Source organism: Strigops habroptila, chromosome 10 (assembly GCF_004027225.2).
Source record: "Strigops habroptila isolate Jane chromosome 10, bStrHab1.2.pri, whole genome shotgun sequence".
Classification (NCBI taxonomy): Eukaryota; Metazoa; Chordata; class Aves; order Psittaciformes; family Psittacidae; genus Strigops; species Strigops habroptila.
The window spans coordinates 13,786,460-13,806,733 of NC_046359.1; the positions used below are offsets into that span (position 1 = coordinate 13,786,460).

The following is a 20,274-nucleotide window of genomic DNA, read 5'->3' on the forward strand; positions in this document are numbered from 1 at the left end:
ACCCCTTTGTAACTTCTACATAGAAACGCTGCTTTGTGTTTCAGAACTCTGCCTCTTAGCCTGGAGGAGGAGGAGGGAGGCCTCGGGGATAAGTGGCAGTTGCACAGCATATTTTGAAATAAAGGTTTAATTGTGGCAGGGTTTCACGTTTTCATTCATTCAAGCACTGTGTCCCTTTTATAGCAGGAGTTTGTTATTTCCATTACCCCTGTCAGTTTCACATTTTCACTTCCAAGCCAAGAAGTTAATATTGATAAAACTTTAACAGTTCATATTAATGAAATAAAACTCACACCAACTCAAAGAGTCTATCTCCTTTAAAGCAATGAGTAAGCTGTTATTTACTCTGTGGTCTACACTCAGAAGCTTTTGAGCTACGTGTGTGGCTTGCAACCATATGGCTACATCAGGGGAGCCTTGACACTTAGACGCCAGAGATGCTACCTCACTTCCTTCCTCCCCCGCTCCAAACCTAGCTCTCCTTTTTATACTGCTCTTTCCAGATCATCTCCCACTGCTCATAACCTTCCTTCTTTGTACTATCGTATTAACTGCCTTCACCCTGGAGACCCCCTCCCTTTGGTGCCCATTGGGCTGGGACCAGCTCACACATGTTTCCCTTCTGGGACCTACTTCTCTGTCCCACTGGCTGGTGGGGCAGCAGTAACTGCCCTTCCCAACACTGGCCCACATCAGCTTTTCAATTTTGAAATAAAAGACAGAATGGCACAGTGGTGTACAGGGTCCAGCTTGAATAGAGTTAACTTCCTTTGCAGCAGCCCGCCTGGTGCTGTGCTTTGCATTTACAGCTGCTACAACAGTGTTGATAACATACCACTCTTGTGGCTACTTCTGAACAGTGCTTGCACAGTATCAAAACTTTCTATCCAAGCTTCTTGTTCAGGACGTGACAGGCTCATCTCCAGTCCAAAGGGTGAAGTTTAGCCAGCACAGGAGGCTCCACATGGCAAAGCTGGAGGAGGTGAGCAGGCACCAACATGAGCTCCAAAGGTAGCTGCCCCAGGGCAAGGACTGCCCAGGAGCCACCCAGGACCTGATGTTCCAGCCTAGTAAAGGTCTCAGTGGAGGTCTGTGATGTGCCAGAAGTGTCCTGACAAGGCCACAGCCAGTGGGACAGTGAGAGAGGACCATGAAGGGCTTTATGCTAGACAGCAGCTGCCAAGCTAAGCCATGTCATGCTCCTGCCCTGCCTGCCCCAAGGTCCAGTTCCACCTGCCTCCACTCCCCACAGCCCAGCTCATTTCCCTCCCCTGTGCCACGTGGAGTCTTCCGCTTCAGCCAAACCTCCTCCTTTGGATCTTGCTATGGGGCAGATGGAACTAGTAAATGTGGTAAGGCACATTCCAGTCTTCCCTGCCTATGCGCTACCTATAGATTAAAGCAGACATCATGTGAGTTCTTACTAGCTGTGTGCAAATGTGAATATTGTTTTACCACTTACATAAGAGTTTTCATCTTTAGTCTCTATCATCTTCAAGAAACTTCTGTAGTTTAGCTAATGAAAGGGAGCTGTTTGATAACGCTTCTTACAGGCTCAAATGTGATTAATTTACCACAGTTTATTAAATTACAGTCAGCTGAGCTGCAGTAAGTCCAGGGGTGGCTCAACCTAGAGTGAATGCAAAACAAGCCTCAACTCAGATCAAAAAGGTCTCCAATAGGTCTTGGTAATTAACAAGCTAAAAATGTACACTGGAAGTGACCACAGCCCAGATGACTAAGTGTAATTGCTTAATGACAGTAAATCGACCAAAGCTCTAAGCAGTCAGTCTTTTTGATTATCATGAGATCACAGGATAATACAGTTTGGAGGAAATTCAATAGGTCAGAGCAGGTTGCCCGGGCTAGACTGAAGAGCAAAACCAATCAAGCAAAGAGATAAAAACTTTCAAATGTTTTACTGTATTTGCACAGTTCTGCACAGTAACCTACCCCACAGATTTCTTCAGTAACAAAATATAAAAAAACAGATACAAAAATAAGCACTTTAAGTGCTTTAATCTTGCTTACTATGAAAGGGAGAACAGGAGTTATAACCCTCAGTACCTTTTACACCAGACTATTGCTTCCAGAGAAAAGCACCACGGATGTGCTAAAGCCTGAAGCCTGACATCTGGTACCAGACTGCAGCAAGCTCCCCAGGGCTCCCAGCAAGTTCACTGGGGGCCAGCACAGGTACAGCAGGACCAGCACATCCTCCCTCCCCACTCCCCTCTTCCCCATTTGAAGGCTGGCTGTATAGTGATAGATGCAATCCATGTTTAGAGGACCCTCTTCAGACTTGATCTTACTAGTCATGCTAAACCAAAGGGCAACTGAGGATTTTCTGAGCACTGCGAGATCAATTCACAACTGATGAGCAGCACCAGGTAGGACTCATCACGCAGTGTACTTTTCCTCCCCCTGTTTTCTTGCTTTGTGGTAGTGGTTGTAATCATTATACAGATCCTTAAAGACCTCCCTCACACCTGCTGGTAGTGATGTACTTAAGAACTTGATGTCCCGTTCAATGCAAAGGTCAAGGATGTGATATATCCCTTCTGTGAGATGTTTCTTCACAGCTGGGTGCAAAGTCACCTACAAGAAGAACAAAACTGCATTACACTTGAAGACAAAAAGGCAAGAAAACACGCTCTGCTCAGTCAGTATAGATGGAATGCTGACAACATGTCATCCAGTGCATCAGACCATCTGGACCAGTCCATTAGATAAAATCCAAGATTTTGATGCAGTATTTTCCTGATCTTTGCAAACATGTTTTGCAGAACAAACATGCCCCTCGCAATAAAACCCACAGAAGTGCTGCTACTACACACATTGGTACTGATCATTTTGGAATCACATGAAAACTCCTCAGCAGAAAAACTGTAATTAAAAAAACCCAAAATACTTGTGCTGGATTACACAGTTCAGTAGATTCTGTATGTCTCATATTAGCTGTATGCTACCAAGTGTCAGTTTCAAACGAGCTGTTCCTTTAGGCTACATTGAGTAGTCAATCAATTTTAACTTATCACTTAACAACTTGTTTTTTATCTAACAATTTGTATCTGAGGATTTCAATGTACAAGCCTTAATAAAAAGAAGCCTTCAAAAAGCTCAGGAGATGTGCACTTCCTTGATCTGTTTTAACATCAAGAAGCAGGTACTTGCCTGAAGTCATGCAGAAAGTTGAAGGAATACAGCGAATGACTCAGGACTTGGTGCCCTGCTCTTGCCATTACCCCTGCCCAACCCAAAAACAACAGAACCACCACTACAACCAGGAATATCAATGCTGACTGTGGAGTCCTCTGGTGCTCCAGGCTAACTGAAATCTGTCCCATGCTCACAAATCACTTGCTAAATACTTCCCTGCCTGAGACAGTGCTGGCCTCTGGCATCATCACATTATTTTTGCTGCAGAACCATGTCTTATCTTTGCTGAATCCCAAAATTAGCTTTATGCCTCTAGACCTAAGCCTCTGCACTCCAGGCCTAATGAAAATTACATAAAAAGCTGTCATTAAAATTCAGACTTCTTTCTTCCTGAGGCAACTAATAAACTTTGTGCTAATGAAGTGCACTCCTAATCACTGTGACAGACTCCTGCTCTCTTCCTGCCCTAAATGTAAAACAGCTAGTATATATTTTATTAGACCTGCTAACATAGCTGGGAAAAACATATCGCAGGCATTAAGGCACATAAGCCTTCCTTTGGATCTGTGACCCTGAAGAGTCTGCACGTCCAAAAGGTTGTCATTTTTTCCCCTCTGTGTCAGTTGATCTATTGGCTGGTTATAACAGATGTTATTTCTCTGTACATCATACACTAAAGTAACAGAACAGTTGAGTATCACAACTCCCAGTGAATGCGCTGGGCTGAGATCTCCCCTCCTAGGGCAGAGAAATAACCACAGAGAACAAGGACAAGAAAACCCACAGCTATTGACAAGATGGACCAGATGTCCCACTTGGGATAAGCAGATACCTCAGAGCTGCAGCTAATGGAACTGCATCCCCCTCATCACAAATTAATCTGGACCCATGCCTTATTTGGGCCACTACTGCTTTGCAGCGCAGTTTCCTATAAACACCCTCCAATACTACTGTGGGGAGCAGAACCACAGAGTTAAACAGCTGTCACTACTGGCTGGAAGTTAATTATGCTAGTAAGTGTTTTATGATCTATATAGTTAGCACAACCAATTTGTCAAGCATTACAGAGCTCTTGATGTGAGGCATTAAACGTGTGAAGAAGTATTTCACTATAGCTAAATTAAGCAACAGCTCATAGACAACAAGGGAAAAGCAGTGTCAACAGTATGAAAGAGGCGATAGATGTCACCCAAGCCAGCAAGGAGTCTTTCTAGATTAACACAAAATAATTCACAAGGATGTTTTATTTCCTGGTATAAAGAGGAAGCACTGAGGGAACTGATTACTCAACTACTTTAGGAGCAAGCGACTGTTTAGGCCAGCAGCTTTCGTCGGTTTTACCTTGCAAACCCTTAAAAGGGTTCCAGCAAGTCTGCAGATGCCCATATACAGACTTAAATCTATCAACGTGTTTTTCTCAGTTACCTTTGATGGATCCCCAAGGTTTTCAGACCACAGGCGTAAAGCCACTAGTCCGGACTCAGAAGAGATGAATGGTTGAAGGAGTTTTTCTCTCCCTCTGCGGCACAACATGAAAGATGTGTAGTGCCCCTCTTAAGACAGGTAGGCTGAGGCCTCCCCTTTCTCTGATATCCATCAATTCTCACCAGTCTAATGAGCAAATAAATCATCACCTACTTGTGATCTATCTATTCTGTCAGACAGAAAACTGTCACAGCATCTGGTGGCTCACTACACCAATTCCCCTTTCTACACTCAAAGGTTCCATGCGTACATTACCGATCTGTGGTTTCAGCTATCATCCATCACCTTCCATTTCCCACTGAAAGTATTGCACAAAACTTTCCTAGAAGTCTCATGAGACTTTGCACTGCTGCTAACACTGAGGTAAGTGTCCTTTCAACCCAAAAAGGTCATTTGACAATCTGAGTCAGGCTTTCTGACTTACGTTCAGCAATGAACAGATTACAGAGTTTAGAGATAGTTAAATAGAACAGAAGTAGCCTTAACAGTAATTTGTCCCTAGTATTTCCTGAACTACTATGTTTACTATGTAAACAATAACCAGCTTATTTGGAATACTGAATAAGATGGCTAAAACCTGATATATCCCAGGTTATGTCGGGCAATAGACAGGCTAAGACAGGCAATAGAGAAGACAGCAGAGTTTAAGCTCAGTAACAACCTTCATGGTTAGTTACACCATAAGTCTTCAGAAACACAGCACCAGTTAGGATGTTTTTGTGGTAAAAGAGCCTAAAAACAGAGACTAAATTCCTTTCCATATCTCAGCCCATGCCCAGGCCAGAGCCCCAAATAATCAATTTGCAGGTACTTGCAACACAAGCAGCATTCAAACCCTGGTGAAATCTAAATCCATTAGGCTGAACAGAACGACAGTTTGAACTTAGGTCTGGATGTGAGAAGCTACTGACCTGGCTCTGGCATCCATAATAGCAGGCGTAGCTTTTTTTAGTAAGAACTGGAATGATATCTTTGGTACCAAAGGAGAATTACTGAAAAGGTAACAGTTGTCCAGCGTGGGAACACTTTTTTTCCATTCACTTACTCATTTAGACTGGATTAAAAGGCATTTTCCAAGAGAAGTTTTCTCCATTACTTTGCCAGATGGAGCCCTAACTGCTATCAGTCCTGGACAACTGAGGCTAGCTGGGAGAACCTAACCACTAGATGAAGAAAAAGCAACACCCAACATGACAGAAAAGCAAAGCAGTTCTGTCAATAGGCATTGCATTCTTTTGCCTTAGAAAAAACACAGCCCACACCTTTAGAAACTTTTCAGGAGCTGGGTAAAAAAGATTCTCAGGAACTCTTGCTCAAAATAACAGTCTCAATCAAACCTGTATCCCCATGAGACATAGCAACATTTTTACTTCACAGATTTATAAAACTTAACACAGTTGCCTCTGGAACAGGAACTCCAAAGCCAGCACAATACAATGGCACTTTCAAGATGAATGAGAACACGTTACCTTCTGCAATTCAGTCACATACTGAGCCACAATGAAAGCAGAAAACACAGTGAAGTCCTCCATTTCTGCAGCAATATGAGTATACATCCGTTCCACCAAGTGTGCACACCTCAGTACAACTTCAAACTCATCTGCGTTGCCTAAAACAGAAAGGGAATTGCAGCCTAGTATTTGAGGCTTAAAAAACCTAGGAAAAATACCCAAAGAATCACCCAGTCTTCCATGAGCCTTGAACTACAGGAAGCCAACACCAGTATGCCCACTTTATCTTCTTTTCTTATCAAGCTACAGCTGAGAGGCCCCCACACCTTCACAACACACCATATGGATCTCTTACAATGGTTATTTTGTAAGAGCACACTGATTCCAAATCCACATGCAGTGCAAGGCAAAAAGTATGTTATAAACGCTGAAGTGCTAAAAACAGCAGCTATGGTCCCTTCCATGATTCAGTCCCAACTAGCACTGAGGAGGAGAGAACAAGGAGACAGGAAAATTGCATTCCCTGTCTACAGAAAATCAGAAGACATATTTTAGAATGTTTTCTAAGACATTCTTAGAAATAGCATAGTAAGAGAGAGAGATCTGTACTAATAGAATCTATTATGTGGAATATAGCAGCAGCAGCCACTTTCATGTGCTCTGTTATGAAAATAGAACAATTCTGCAAGGATAAATAGCAAGTTTTTCAACTTGAGGATGCCACATACCCATAAGCTTCCTGTGACCCTTGCCTTACGTAAACATATTGCAGAAGCAAGCAAATTCTCAAAGTCTGGCACCAGTCTTTCCTTCATTTTAACATACAGATATATCACCTAATCCCAACTGATGCTTCAGATATGTGTAACATTCTGGCTTTATGCTTAGCATAATGGTGACAGTTCAGGTCCGTAGTAAACATAGTTCCAGTCTCAGGAGACTCCATTTAGTAGGATTGACCTGGGGCTATAATTCAGGCATATTAGCATGTATCACCAGTGCTCACAGCCACCATGCTTTCAGGCATATGGGCTGATAGTGAGAGCACAGCAAGCCCTACCGGTTCCTGTCTCCTTACCAGCCAGGCAGTGAAGAATACCTCATTCATTAAAAGCAGTGCTGTCTGAATGTAGCTCTACAGGAGTTATCTTCATAAGCCCACAGTACTACAAACCTCATCCTCAATTTTACATAAAGGACAGAGAGGGCTAACAGTTTCAATGCCACAGCTAAGTTTTGACAACTTTGCATCTGGTGTCACGACTGCCCTGTTCTGCATTTCCTTTCTAAAACATATATAAATTACAGTGTGTATATATAATGCAAAAGTGGAAAAGATATGGTACCTCTGTCTCCTTTCTGACGTCCTTCATGCATGACAGAAACAACCAGACGATGGAAACTATTCAGAAAAGATGGTGCTGCTTTCAACAGCACCTGCAAAGACATGAAATAAAAACATCTGAGGTCACGTAGTAAAGAGAGTGGGGAGGGTAGAGGTACACCACTCCATAGTCTGAGAGAGATGAACTCCTGTAAAGGAAACTATATAGCTTATAGAGCTGCCAGAAGCAGAGATGATCTTTTCAATTGCATTCATACAGCATCTCGCACATGAGAATCCTGAAGCAGAACTGCAGTCCTGGCCACATGCAAATATAAGTAACAAGTAAACGTTATATTAGAGTTACTTCATCTCTCCAAAGCAGCATTTGACTCAGTACCCTAATGTCTAGGGAATTTGTTCTTGCTGGTAGAGAACCTGCATAGCCAGGCAGTTTCACAGAACACAGGGTCCAGTAACACTACAGATCACTGTATGAAAACAGCCTGGACAGGCAGCTTTCTACCACAGGGTTTTTGTAAGGGCATTTTAGCAATATGTACTGTCTTGCTTTTAGAATTTGCCATTTCCCCATCTTTAACTTTCTTCACTCTCAGACCTAATACAAATGCATGAGGCCCCTTTCCTTTTTTCTTCCACCTCTGCCTACATATTCCATGTAGGATTATCTCCAACCCTGTGCAAGTCCTGGCATGTTTTCACTTTCCCATGCCAGAAGGCTGCAAGAACACCAGGACAGTACAATGTTTGAAGGTTACCAACTTCTAACACGTCTAAGCCCTGTTTTCAAAGGACTGCAGAATCTTGATCTCCAGTGAGAACGAGGTCCTAGAGCCTGAGTCATCTGTGCTTCTAGAAATCCATCATAAAAAAAAGGAAAGTTTTATTCTAATCTAGCATCAGATGTTGATATGCAATCTGCTGCCAAAGACCAACAATGCAGGCATAAATCAAAGCAGGAGAGTAACTGAAATTATGTGATATTCAGATTCCCAGCCTTTTAAATGACAAGTGATACAAAGCACTTTCACACTATCAGGACAAATTTCAAAACCACTATTACAAGAAATTTCTATTCAGAGGCCTCTGTGTTGGTTCTTTCTACCCTTTCCCCTCCTCCCACCCCCTCACAGATATACCTTTGGATGACATTGCACAATAGAGAAGAGCACTTCATGGACTCCCAGGAAGACACCACGATAGTCTTCTGTCTTCAGATGATCCAGAGGGACTGTTAGGAGAATGCTGAATGCCAATGCCACGTGGTGTGGATTTAAGAGAATCCCTTCTCCTTGCCTTAGCAGAGCTGCTACAGTCTCTAGAATAGGTATGACTATGGTGGGAATCAGTGACTGGTCCTGACAGGCCTCTTTGGTTTGCATCTACAAGAAGACAAGAAACAGATGAGGAGGAGTGCACTAGCCACCTATGACTAGCGTTCACACACCAGAAAGCCTTCGTGCTCTGTCTTGAGTTCATGGAACTAGACTGGTGCAAGCTGGACTGGCAGGGACACTCCTGCACTTTAGCCATTTTCGTGCAACTGCACCCTGGGTGAGGGTGACTGTGATGCATTTCAAGTGAGCATTGATGCGAGTGTGGAACTGGAACTACTCCTCAGTCCCCTGACAATCAGGACCTCTTTGCACCTCATCACATGAATGCACTGGTGCTGTTCTCTCTTTTACATGCCGGCAGGAAGTGCATGCTCATGAGTCCCTTGCATTGCAAAGCCAACCTCTGACAAATTCTGGTCTAGAGACACCAGCACCACGATAGAAGAAAAACCTCTGTCACTAGGTTTGCATGTTGTACACATGAAGGACAGGAAACCTGGGTTTGGTTACTTGCAGTTTCATTTCCCATTCATGATTCAGTGAATTTATATTGTTATTATTTTTTTAATATGAGCATTTTTTTTCTTTTTGCTTTGCTGCTGTTGGCTTCTGCTGTGGCTGACAGTTACCTTCTCCTTTGGACAGGAGGAAGGACAGGAGACTCAGACTCTATTATCTGCAGCCTAACAAGTTTCTCCCAAGCTCCAGATTACATGGTGCAGTCCCAGAGAATTAAGAAATGGATGACCTGCACACTGCACTATGGGAGCAGATTTACTTGAGGAAGGAGGAGAGAAAGGATCTAGACTGAAAAAAAAGTGCAGGTGAATCTGGTATGGATTTCTCTAGTATCCACAACTTTTTGCTCCTGTATGCCTCTGTGCATGTTAGATGTAACCACTACAGACTCCAACAAATAAAAGGGACAGGTAATGAAGTTATAATAAAGACATACTTACAGCTAAAGCTGTGATTATCTGTGGGCTGGCAAACCAGAAGGCTTTCTCTTTGTCTCCACTTAATGGGCAGCTGAGCAACAATTTGGTTAGCGTAACAGCTGACAATACTTCCTGCAGAAAGCAGATTGATCATCAATCACGGGTACAAGATGCACTGGCTCCCTTCAAGTACAGAAGAGCTCTTTCAGGGTCAGTGGCAATTTTGAGCATTACCAGAGCCTTAACACATGAAAGTCCTCCCACTGACACATCACTTTGGAAACTGTGAAGCAAGCAGCAGCTCAACAAAACTCAATATGCTGGGAGCACTGGCCCAAATGTACTGCACGCTACCTTTATTTTTGAGTCAACTTACTATACTAATAGGCTTAGGTGATTTTTAATAAAGGAGAGCCTTCAGCTGCCACTAGGTAACAGAGGGAAGCAGGAGAGATACAGGGACACCAGTACACCATACCCTAAGAATGCTGTATTTGGAAGAAGGTGTTTTTTTTTCACTTGCTGACTGATAACAGAAACATATTACAAGCTATACTCAGGTGGCAGGAATTATATTCACAGTATAAGAATTCTAGATACACCTGGATATATCCGTGTCTATTTCTAACATATTCATGTCTATTTCTAACAAATAAGGCAGAGCCAGATAAAGCACCAAGTTTAATCCAAGTTTCATTCTCAAGTCACTGAGCTTTCTATGGAGGATACAGGTGGCTTTTTTGCCAAAAGTGTTCCATATGTCACCACAGCTGCTTAAGCTGCTCTGGAAAAAGGCATGGTACGTAAAAAGCTACTGAGCAGTATCTGGTTATTACAGACTGGAAGTCTTTAGAGAGACAAATACCAAAAGCACTGGTGCAGTTTTGGTTTTACTTAAAAACACCAGCATTTCTGCAGGTGCCTTTAACCCTGTTAGGAAGAGCCACAGGCAAACAGTGGTTAAACTCACTGACTGCTAGGATCTGCTGCGCGAGAACTCTCACCAGCAAGTAGAAAAAAAAAGTCCAGCATGTCCTGTAACATCACAGCTGTGTGATTTCTGTTGATAACACATGGAATTAAGACTGCCGAGCCCTTAAACTGGACAGGAAGTTTTTTCAGTAGGTTTCCATGATCTTTCCACCTCTCTCAATTTATAGAGAAAAAATACATATATGTAATCTTTTAGGCTGGTGAGGCGCTGGCACAGGTTGCCCAAACAAGCTGTGGCTGCCCCATCCTTGGAAGTGTTCAAGGCCAGGTTGGACGAGGCCTTGAGCAACCTGGTCTAGTGGAAGGTGTCCCTGCCCGTGGCAGGGGGGTTGGAACTAGATGATCTCTAAGGTCCCTTCCAACCCAAACTGTTCTATGATTCAATGATTCTATACCCAAAACATATCTCACCACAGTCATCAAGCCATAGCCATGTAAATTAATCCGACCTGACTACTGAACGTAAAGCAGGAAGAGGGAAAAATATTCCTCAGATGTCATTCAGCCAAGAAAATTTTTTCAAGATACAGAAAACTGAAGAAAGAAGTTGACAAGAAACCAAGCTCATGCCTTACTTTAGCCTTCTGTTGCCAAACGTTCCTCATTTCAAGCCCCTGCAGCACCAGCCTCATTATGGTATAAAACTCCTCGGCAGAGCAGTTTCCCAGCAGCTGCATAAGCACCTCTGTCAGCTCCATCTCCATACTTTGGATCACCTGGGTTGTGATTGCAGGACCTGCATATTCAAGAGGTACAAACATGTCTTAATCAATTCCCAAGACAGGACTTCCACAGGTAAAAACAGAGTGAACTGAACTTTGAAAGAGCTCTGTGGGTACCTTTTTAATACTCAAATGCATACAGGGACCCATGCTTACCTTTACCTCCCTCCCCACTAGTGCAGTTAGTTGCTATTCTCAAGTATTTCCTACCCTAGGGTTCACAGAGCAGCCAACATACCAGTAACAAGCCTTCAGCAGTATGGAAACACTACACCACCACGTGTTCACAAGCCAAGGGAGTGGGCTAAACGAGCCACAGGGCTTTACTACAAATCCTGCCAGAGAGCCATCACAAGCCACAAAAGCATTAAGATGACAAGTTTAGGTCTCTGCTGATCATAAGTCACAGTCCCCACGTACTCAATTCTTACGATGTAGACAGTCCTAGACAAACTTATATCTTCAGTGATTCTGAAGGCTTGTTTTTCAGTTCCACAAGTATCCATAGGCAATGCCAAAAGTGTTCTTCAACAGGAATCTGTATTTCACCTTCTTAAATACCTTACTTATTCATCAGAAATTCTTACAGCTTTTTACAGTGATTAATTATGTCTCCAGGCTAAAGCACTTTACCTGTCTTACACTAATAATGTGAAGCACAGGATGAGAGAGAGAAAAGTCAGCAGAAAAATTACAGCAATAGACACATCCTCCTGGTCCCTAGTTCTAATGTGAAATCCCAGCTCTCAGTGCCCCCACTGAACCCCACAATGTTAAAGGATCAAAATGCAGGCCAGGGAAGAGACAGACTAAGCCTCTACCTATGTGTAAGTTTTAGCTCAAACTCAGCTGTGCAAATTCAAGATCAAATTTCCCATGGAGAGCTCTGCTCTGTTCCTAACTACATAATACCAATACAAACACTGAGATTATGACGGTAGCTCACTTGAGCAGTAGCCTCCAGAGTGGGGTATGCATACCTCAGGGTGTGCACAACACAATCCATTGGGGTGAATTATAAATGAATAATCTTTAATTACAAATGAAATATCTTTAATAAATAAAATAAAATGTAAAAATAGTGTTTACTTCATGTTTATCTCGTATGTATGCTTTGTAATGTATCTAGCATACTAGTAGAGTAGCACATGCATATAACTTATAAATAAACATACACTGAGGCTGCATGCTCAAGTTAGTTTTAGAAAGCACTGCACTAGAGCACGTTAGCAGTAAGCCTGACAAATTCCAACTGTCTGAAGAAGTCAAAGAGCACAATTACGCCTGTGCTGTGTTCAGTTCACCTCATTCGGAAGAAAAAGGAGCCATTAGGTCACACAGCCAGCAAGAGAAGTGTTTCATGTAATTTCTAGCCCTGGCTCTTTATCTGATGGGCTAAAAGGGACTGATCTGCCAATCTTCCACAGACTTCATCAGAATTATGGGTGTTCAGCATCTTTAAGTTAGGTGACTGCCACTGTTCTACAACCTTGCTTATCAGATACAAAAATAGATGAGTATGTTACTGTAAGGTCCTCCAAGATCCTCGGATAAGACATACCAGATCTGCCCTGGTCCACATCAGGTGCTTCAGTGGTACCTACTATATCAACTACATGAGCAGGACACTGCACCTTCAACCCTACATCCAGAAGCATTACCATGTTCCCGTTACTGTCAAAATGCTCTACAGGGATGAGCAACTCAGGACCTCCATTTATTAAGATGTTTACATCTTCCAGAGGATCATTAATGAATTAGATGGTGGCTATGGTCCAGGTACCACAACACTGCCTCCTTGAAAACTTTGTTATGCATTTATAAAAGGACAGCCTACTGCTTTAACACAAGTAAATCAATATGGACTTTTCAGAAAGCTCTATGGTTTCCTAAATGGCTTTTAACTTGCCTCTGTGCTGCAACAATAGCAAAGGAAGTGGAGAAAGGGAATTTTCATACCAGTGAGAAGTTTTTTCATAGCAAAAACAACCGTGATGGCAGTTTCTTTTCCAGGATACAGCTCTGGCACTGAGCAGAAGACCGTGAGGAACTGCAACGCAAACTGAAGGAACTGCAGATTATCCCCTGCGCACGGCAGCTCTCTCAAAATCTGAGAGTAGAACTCTTGGTACAGCTTAACACGGGGTTGCTCCAAAAACCCACTGGGCTCCTTCTGCCAACCCTGGCTCAGATCTGCTTTAAGAAGAGTAGTGACAGATGGTATGAATGCTACAGGCAAAGGCTGGTTTGGGGTGTTACTCTGAAGCCCTTGCTCAACAGTTCTGACCATCTGCAGAACTACTGGCTCCAACAGAGCAGACAGCACATCTGCAGACTGCAGCTTTTTTTCTGGCAGCTGCTGAAGGTAGAGTATGACAACATGACACAGTGTGGTGAATGCCATGAGCAGTAACTGCCCAGCCGCAGGATTCCCATTTTTCCAGCCTTTGCTTTGGACTGCACCAACATCCGGCTTGCAGCTCTCCAGGAAAGACATAAACTTTTCGAAGTTGAGCCTCACACTTTGCCTTCTTTCAATAATCATCTGAAGAAAGTTCTCCAAAAAGGCCTGGACTTCCTGGAGATACTGTGCCCAAACAGGAGTAGCCAAGACATCAGTGAAGAATTTGCTGGCTGTAAGCTGGGAGGTCATGACAGCCTCAAGAACATCGCTGGCATGAAACACCTTAAGAACAGAGTTGACGTTCCTGCCAGCTTGCAGGCACCTCAGCAGGTGGAAGCAGGTGCTTAAAAACTTCAGCAATAACGGCTTGCTGCACGAGACTCTAGCCCTGGTATTGGCTAGCAGGGACAGCAGCACCAGAAAACACCGGGTACACTCAGAGGGAAGAAGACTGTCTAGTTTCAGAAGAGAAGCAACTTCCAGCAAACCCAAGAAGCTCTCTAGATGACTTTCTTTCAGGATGACAGGGCGGCTGGTTTTTGCTAACAACACTATACACTGGGCAACCTTCTCCAGTGTTTTCCAAGACAAGCTGACCCCATCCTTCAGCAATTTGTTTTCCAACGATGCTTCCAATGGGTCAACAGGTCTGCAGCCAGCCAGGATTTCTTCATACCAAGGGATGTTACTTGCAGACAGCTGGTGAAGTGGCAGATCTACTGAATCCTTGGCAGCAGTGGGCAACACCCTAGCGAACTGATGGATAAGGCTGGTCAGAAAAGCACAATGCAGGACCTTCATTTCTGGGAGAAAGGAGCTATGCATCAAACCAAGAGATACCTTTCCAATGCTGATGGAAGGCTCCTGGTCTGTGGCAGCTTCCTGAGCTTTGGCCAATACTAATGTCTCTAGAAGCATATCTGCAATGTACTCTACATCTTTCGAGGATATATACGGCAACAGGATAGTTAGGTTGGATATGACAAGGTGCCAGTGTGCCGTGGGGTAGGTGAGATCACTTATTGCGATGATATCTCCATCCCACGGTTCAGATTCTCCCCTGCTCATGCTGGATCTCCCAGAGTCCAGGATGAAAGCTGCAGCATGCTGCAAGGCCTGCAGGTCAGCTTTGGTCTGCATTAAGATCATCTTCATTTTCTGAAGTGTCAGCAGTTCTAAGCAATACTTACTAGTGGAGGTAAAACTACTTGCAAGTTCCAGGACTCTCTCCCAGCACTGCTCCTCCACACCAGGGAGGAGAGCTGAAATGCCCCAGTGCCTTGCGTCAGGTTCAGTTACAGCACCAGCAATTTCAGTTCCTGGCGACACATACTTACTGCAGCTAAAACCAAACAAAGTGTCTACTTCAACCCAAGTGTAAACAAGGAGGAGAGCAGAGTCACTAGCCTTTCTTAGCCAAAGGTCTGACTTCTCCTCCTCTCTCCTAGGAGCCTGCAGCAGCTCCATCAGTGGCTGAATGATTCCCTTCTGCATCTTTGCCAACAGACTCTGAGTGCGAAGGACTACAGGGGAAGGAGTGATATCATCTAGGCTCCTCATGTTGAACAGAAAAGCGTGCAGCACCGAGCACACTGACAGCAGCTTCAAGGCCATGTCAACTGACCCTTCAACAGCAGGAATGATAAGGGTCTGGCATTTCTCCACGAAGAGACACAAAATGTCCAGAATCTGGTTGGCTGGCAGTTCAAGGAGGCACTCACGAAGCTTTACTGTCAGGCCAGCAGAGAAGACAGGCAGCCTCAGTTCATCAACCGCTGGCTGGCAGATGACTGTCAGCACCTCCTCAAAGAGCCGTGGGAACTGTCGCAGCTTGGAGTAAGTCTGAAACATGGCACTGATGAGAGTCTCCCGGGGCTTCTTCGTACGCAGCTCGGAGACCTTTGCATCGATCCAAGCTGAGGCCACTAAGTCATCCAGGTCTGGCTCTAATATAAGGTGGTTTAATGATATCAAGAGTTTGAGGCACCTGAACCAAGCAGGGATGGAAGCTTGGGAGTGCCTCATCAACATCTGTGCTAGCTTGCGGTAAAACCCAAACTGCACCTCCTTGTGCCGGATACGGTCACTGGCAATGTTATAGATATCATGGCTAAGCACCAAGCTCAGAAGCTGTTCCAAAGCAAGCAGCTCTGTGCTCCAGTCCGCAGGGGAGAGCGCATCCTCCCTCATGCCCTGCTGCAAGTCAGAGAGCCTGAGACAGCCAAAAAGCCTGCTGAGCATGTGGAAACACACAAGGTGGTTTTCTGCCTTACAGTATGAGTCCAGAAAGAGCTTATAAAGCAGGGACACCGAACCAGCCACAACAGCTCCGTGGAGGGCAGGTTCACAAAAGTCACTGCCCAGCTTGGTCTGCACTGTGTTGACTGGTAGCAAAAGATTTTTCAAAGCTCCTTTCTTCTTCTCCTGGAGTTCCTGGTCTGGCAGCAGCTCCTCTTTGTAGGATGAGAAAAGCTCAGGCTGGAATAATCCAGCCTGCAGCAAAGCTTCTACCTGGTTTCGGATTTCCCTGCTTAGGTGCTGACGCACATGGTTGTCATCTGCTTGTGTCCAGCTCCTTGCAGTCATCAAGTGCCTCAGGAGCAGACATGGCTGCAGCAAGTGACTCGTCACGTGCCCAAACACACGATTTGGGTTAGTTTGCTGCCTCTGGATCAGGAGGTACTGAGCAAAGGTAAGCTGGAGGACACTGAACAACTGGGAGCCCACAGCATCATCAGAAGCCAGCTGCTGACATGCCAGCTTGGACAAGTTGCTGAGGAGATCAACCAAGAGCTCGCACTTTGCTGTGTAAATGATGGAAAGCGAAGGAGTAGAAAGGATGCCACTGGAGCAACTCAGCACCATGCCAATGTTCTGCTGTGTTCTTTGAGAGCAGGCCTCTGATAACCTCTTATTTATAACCTGCAGATTAGGAAAACAAACAAACAAACAAACAAACAGTCAATTTTGCACGCAAAGATAAAGCTCATCATAATGAACCAACACCTTCTGTGAGCTGCCAATAGCTGCTGCTGGGTTTCTCACATCATAGTCTCAACTAGAACCTCCTCTGGCCAGAACTGTGTCCCTACATTTGTTTGCACCACAGGATGAATGAGGAAGCCCTCATTCAGTATCGGTGCTACTGGCAACAGCCTAAGATTATCCATACTTGATCCTAATAATTGATCCTGCGTAAAGGGAGTAGAAAGAAGTAGAAATTTCCTCCCTTCTTGCAAGGTCCCCAAACTTGTGCTCCAAACAAACACAAAAAACCCATACACAACACACATCCCACCTTTGATCTAGGAAGCTCATTCAGTAAGAATGTCAAAGACTAAATAATCATCTTTGTATTTTAAAGAGACAGTTTCCTGTGTTGACATGTGGAATGTGAAGGACTGTCCTCTCTCCTCTTTGAGGGATATACAGTTCTAAAGAATTAATGTTTACCTGAACTTGCATTTCCCTTCTTTTTCTCAATCTTTGTGATTTACCTTTGATCCCCTTTATATTCACTCCCTTTTCTCACCTCCAGATAATCTCGTCAGCAAACAAATTCAGTAGCAATTTACAAATCTACCTCTATTCCAGAGTTAAAAACCTCACACGTCTCCTTACATCTTGTAGTGGATGGTTCATCTCCTCAAGACCAACTGGACTAAAAGAGATCCCTAAATTCTTTCCACTGGATGCTCTACCACCTCTGTCCTTGGTCTTTAGGGTACTCTGGCCTGTACCTCTCACCTAAACTTCAGCCAGAAAAGTTTTCACCCTCAGACCAGGTTTAAATTTGGCACACCTTCTGTGTAACATCTCTGAAGCACAGAATTCGTTCAACCAATTCCCTGTACCTCACAACTCAATTTCTGCAGATAAAGCAAACCTTCTCCCTCTTCCTTCCAAACAGATCACAACTAAAAGGGTCATTTTCCCAGTCATTTTCACTGTCTTTACAGGTTATTTCTGTAACCAGGAAGCTGAATAAGAAGCTACACTTTTTGGTTCAGTTCTAAACTGTAACTGAAGCCTCCCCCATTCACTTTCATCTGATGCTAAAATAATGCTATGATTAAGATCAATAATGATTTGGCACCGCCACTGCTCATCAAGTCATCATAAGAAGCTGCAGGGTCTGCCAAACAGCACATCGCAGTGCACAAGTACTCAAGCCAAACACACTGATGAGCCCCACTGTGAGAGAAAACAGTCTCTCTCCCTAAGACTTCCAGGCAAAACACCAATATAAGCAGTAAATAATATAGAAGAGCAACATATGGAAGTAAGCCTATTGCAACACTTTGACCAGTTCACTCTCTGATAATTTGAAGAAGTTAAAGACAGAGATGAAAATTATTCTTATACCACTCTGCTGGTTTTGGCCTTAGTGCTGCACAAATACAAACTGTATTGCAGAACAGAAACAGATTGGTTTTTAGTAGAGGTCCTAAAAGCCATCAGATTAATTATTATATATTTCAGAGAATGCCTGACACTGTGAGGAGGAGTCCTGCACTGTAGAAAATACAAACTGCTACCTAGCATGTAACAAACATCCACAGCTTTAGTTACCTGTGCAATTGAAAAACTGAGACCAATTGTCTTCCCACTCTTTAAGAGATTCTGCAGCCTTTTACTGTGGATAACATTGTCTAGATACGCCCAGAGTTTCTCAACAACTTCATTCTCCAGTTCAAGTTTCTTGTTGTAGTATGAAACCAACGCATGGCTTACCCAATCAAGTAATACCTGTTAATAAAAGGGAAAAGAAATAATCTTTAATAACCCCCATGTGAAAACAAGACAAAAGTAATACCTCTTCACAATTATACACCTGTGCCTTGAGAACTGCTCTGCATCCAAGCAGAACAGGCTCTGAACAAGCAGAGAAGTTCACCCTTGTAGGTTTCAGTTCCTAAGAGCCTTCACCTGAAATCCAGCATTGGCCTTGTACCAACCAAAAACAGCTCTCAGGAGGCAACATCCTAAGACCCTTTCATTAGGGCATAATTCTGACAGCCAATACTGATTAGCTAATGCAGTCTTTTACATCAAAACATAAAGAATCAGATGGTTTTTACTTTCTGACAATTGGTATTCTTTTCACATCCTCCTCTTCGTATGTTTAAATTTACTACCTAGAAATTCAGGCCTAAGAATTTAGATATGTGCAAACCAGAAAACGTTGACACCCACTAATTTAAATTACTTATTTAAAAATAAAATTACTTTGTATGGATAGGTTTAATATTCTAAGTAATTGAAATAACAAGAACTCAAAACATGGGTCTCTGATGGTGAACGAGACCCCACAAAACTGCTGGGCTGGTGGAGCAGCATAAGACACCCCTCCCTCGGGGAAACACTGAACAGACGCTCAAGAAACAGGGTCAAAACAAAAGATCTGAGGGGACAGAGTGGGTTCCAAGCAGAGGACACCAAACCACTTCCCAGGGAGAAGCCCATGAATCCACAACACACTCTTTGCACATATACAACAGGTTCAGAACACCAGAAAACACGTTTGGCGACAGTTAGTTCTCCCACCCTGAAGTTCTTAACTATGACCAGAAGCATCAGAGCATCACTCCTATATGGGATGTAATAACCAGTGCTAATGACTGCTGTGAAGACCGGTTTCTCAGCTATCCCAGAGACAGAATGCATGCACTACCCTCTCCATAAGAAAGACTTCATTCCCTCCCTAATGCAGACCTTTCTGCTGAAGCTACTTGAAAGATGATGTTATGAAAACATTTCGTACCACCGCACAGAAATCAAGCGACTCCACATCACAGGTATATTGGCACAACTACCGGAGGGTCAAGAGCTAAATCTGGATACTATGAATCAATTCACCCTCAACAGCAATTAACTACTGGGATTTTGGGGGTTTTTCTTTCCGCCGCTCACCATTAAAAGCACTTACCTGTTCTTTGTTAGGGAGAACGCACTGGTGCGAAACCCACGCAAACCGGGCTAGTTTGAGTTTGTCCTCCCAGGGAGTCTTGGTGCTTTTCAGCTTCAGGTAAATCCCGGAGTAGATGGCAGCCATGGGGACCGGCACGGCACCGCTGCGAGTCACGCCTAGAAACAAACCCCGCATGAGAAGACGGCAGCACACCGGGCGGGTGGCCCCGCACCCCCAGCCCCTTGCTCCGGCCTGACCTCCCCGACCGCCTGCCCCGGGCGGGGCGGGGCAGGCGCCGCTCCCCAGCGCATGCTGCCCTCCCGCAGCCCAGGCCCCGGCCCCCCGCGCCGGGACCCCCGCCCCGGGCCCGGAGCGGCCCTCACCGTGCGGCCGGGCGCACGCCGCACGCTCTCCCCGCCTCCCCGCCGCCGCTGACCTCCGTCCCCGCCAGGCAGCCGCAGCCGATCGCCGATCGCGGGAGGCGGCGTGTGGGGAGCCCGCACCCATTGGCGGCCGGAGGGCGCCTGCG

At 44.4% G+C, this 20,274-nt stretch overlaps 1 protein-coding gene across 2 annotated transcripts; it reads right to left on the bottom strand.

The window, feature by feature from the left end:
• Positions 1 to 1,779: 1,779 nt before the first annotated feature.
• Positions 1,780 to 20,179, bottom strand: URB2 (URB2 ribosome biogenesis homolog). Of its 2 annotated transcripts, XM_030498879.1 has the most exons (10): positions 20,129 to 20,179; positions 19,764 to 19,921; positions 18,407 to 18,583; positions 13,390 to 16,756; positions 11,284 to 11,444; positions 9,737 to 9,847; positions 8,580 to 8,822; positions 7,442 to 7,532; positions 6,114 to 6,253; positions 1,780 to 2,598 (listed from the first exon to the last, which is right to left on the bottom strand). In XM_030498879.1, the coding sequence occupies exons 2-10, from the start codon at positions 19,887 to 19,889 to the stop codon at positions 2,401 to 2,403; spliced, it is 4,614 nt and encodes a 1,537-aa protein (XP_030354739.1). In that variant the 5' UTR covers positions 19,890 to 19,921; positions 20,129 to 20,179; the 3' UTR covers positions 1,780 to 2,400. The 2 variants fall into 2 exon arrangements, with proteins under 2 accessions (XP_030354739.1, XP_030354740.1); XM_030498880.1 differs by lacking the exons at positions 19,764 to 19,921; positions 20,129 to 20,179 and adding an exon at positions 17,367 to 17,490 and having other exon boundaries at positions 18,407 to 18,470.
• Between the last annotated feature and the right edge of the window lie 95 nt (positions 20,180 to 20,274).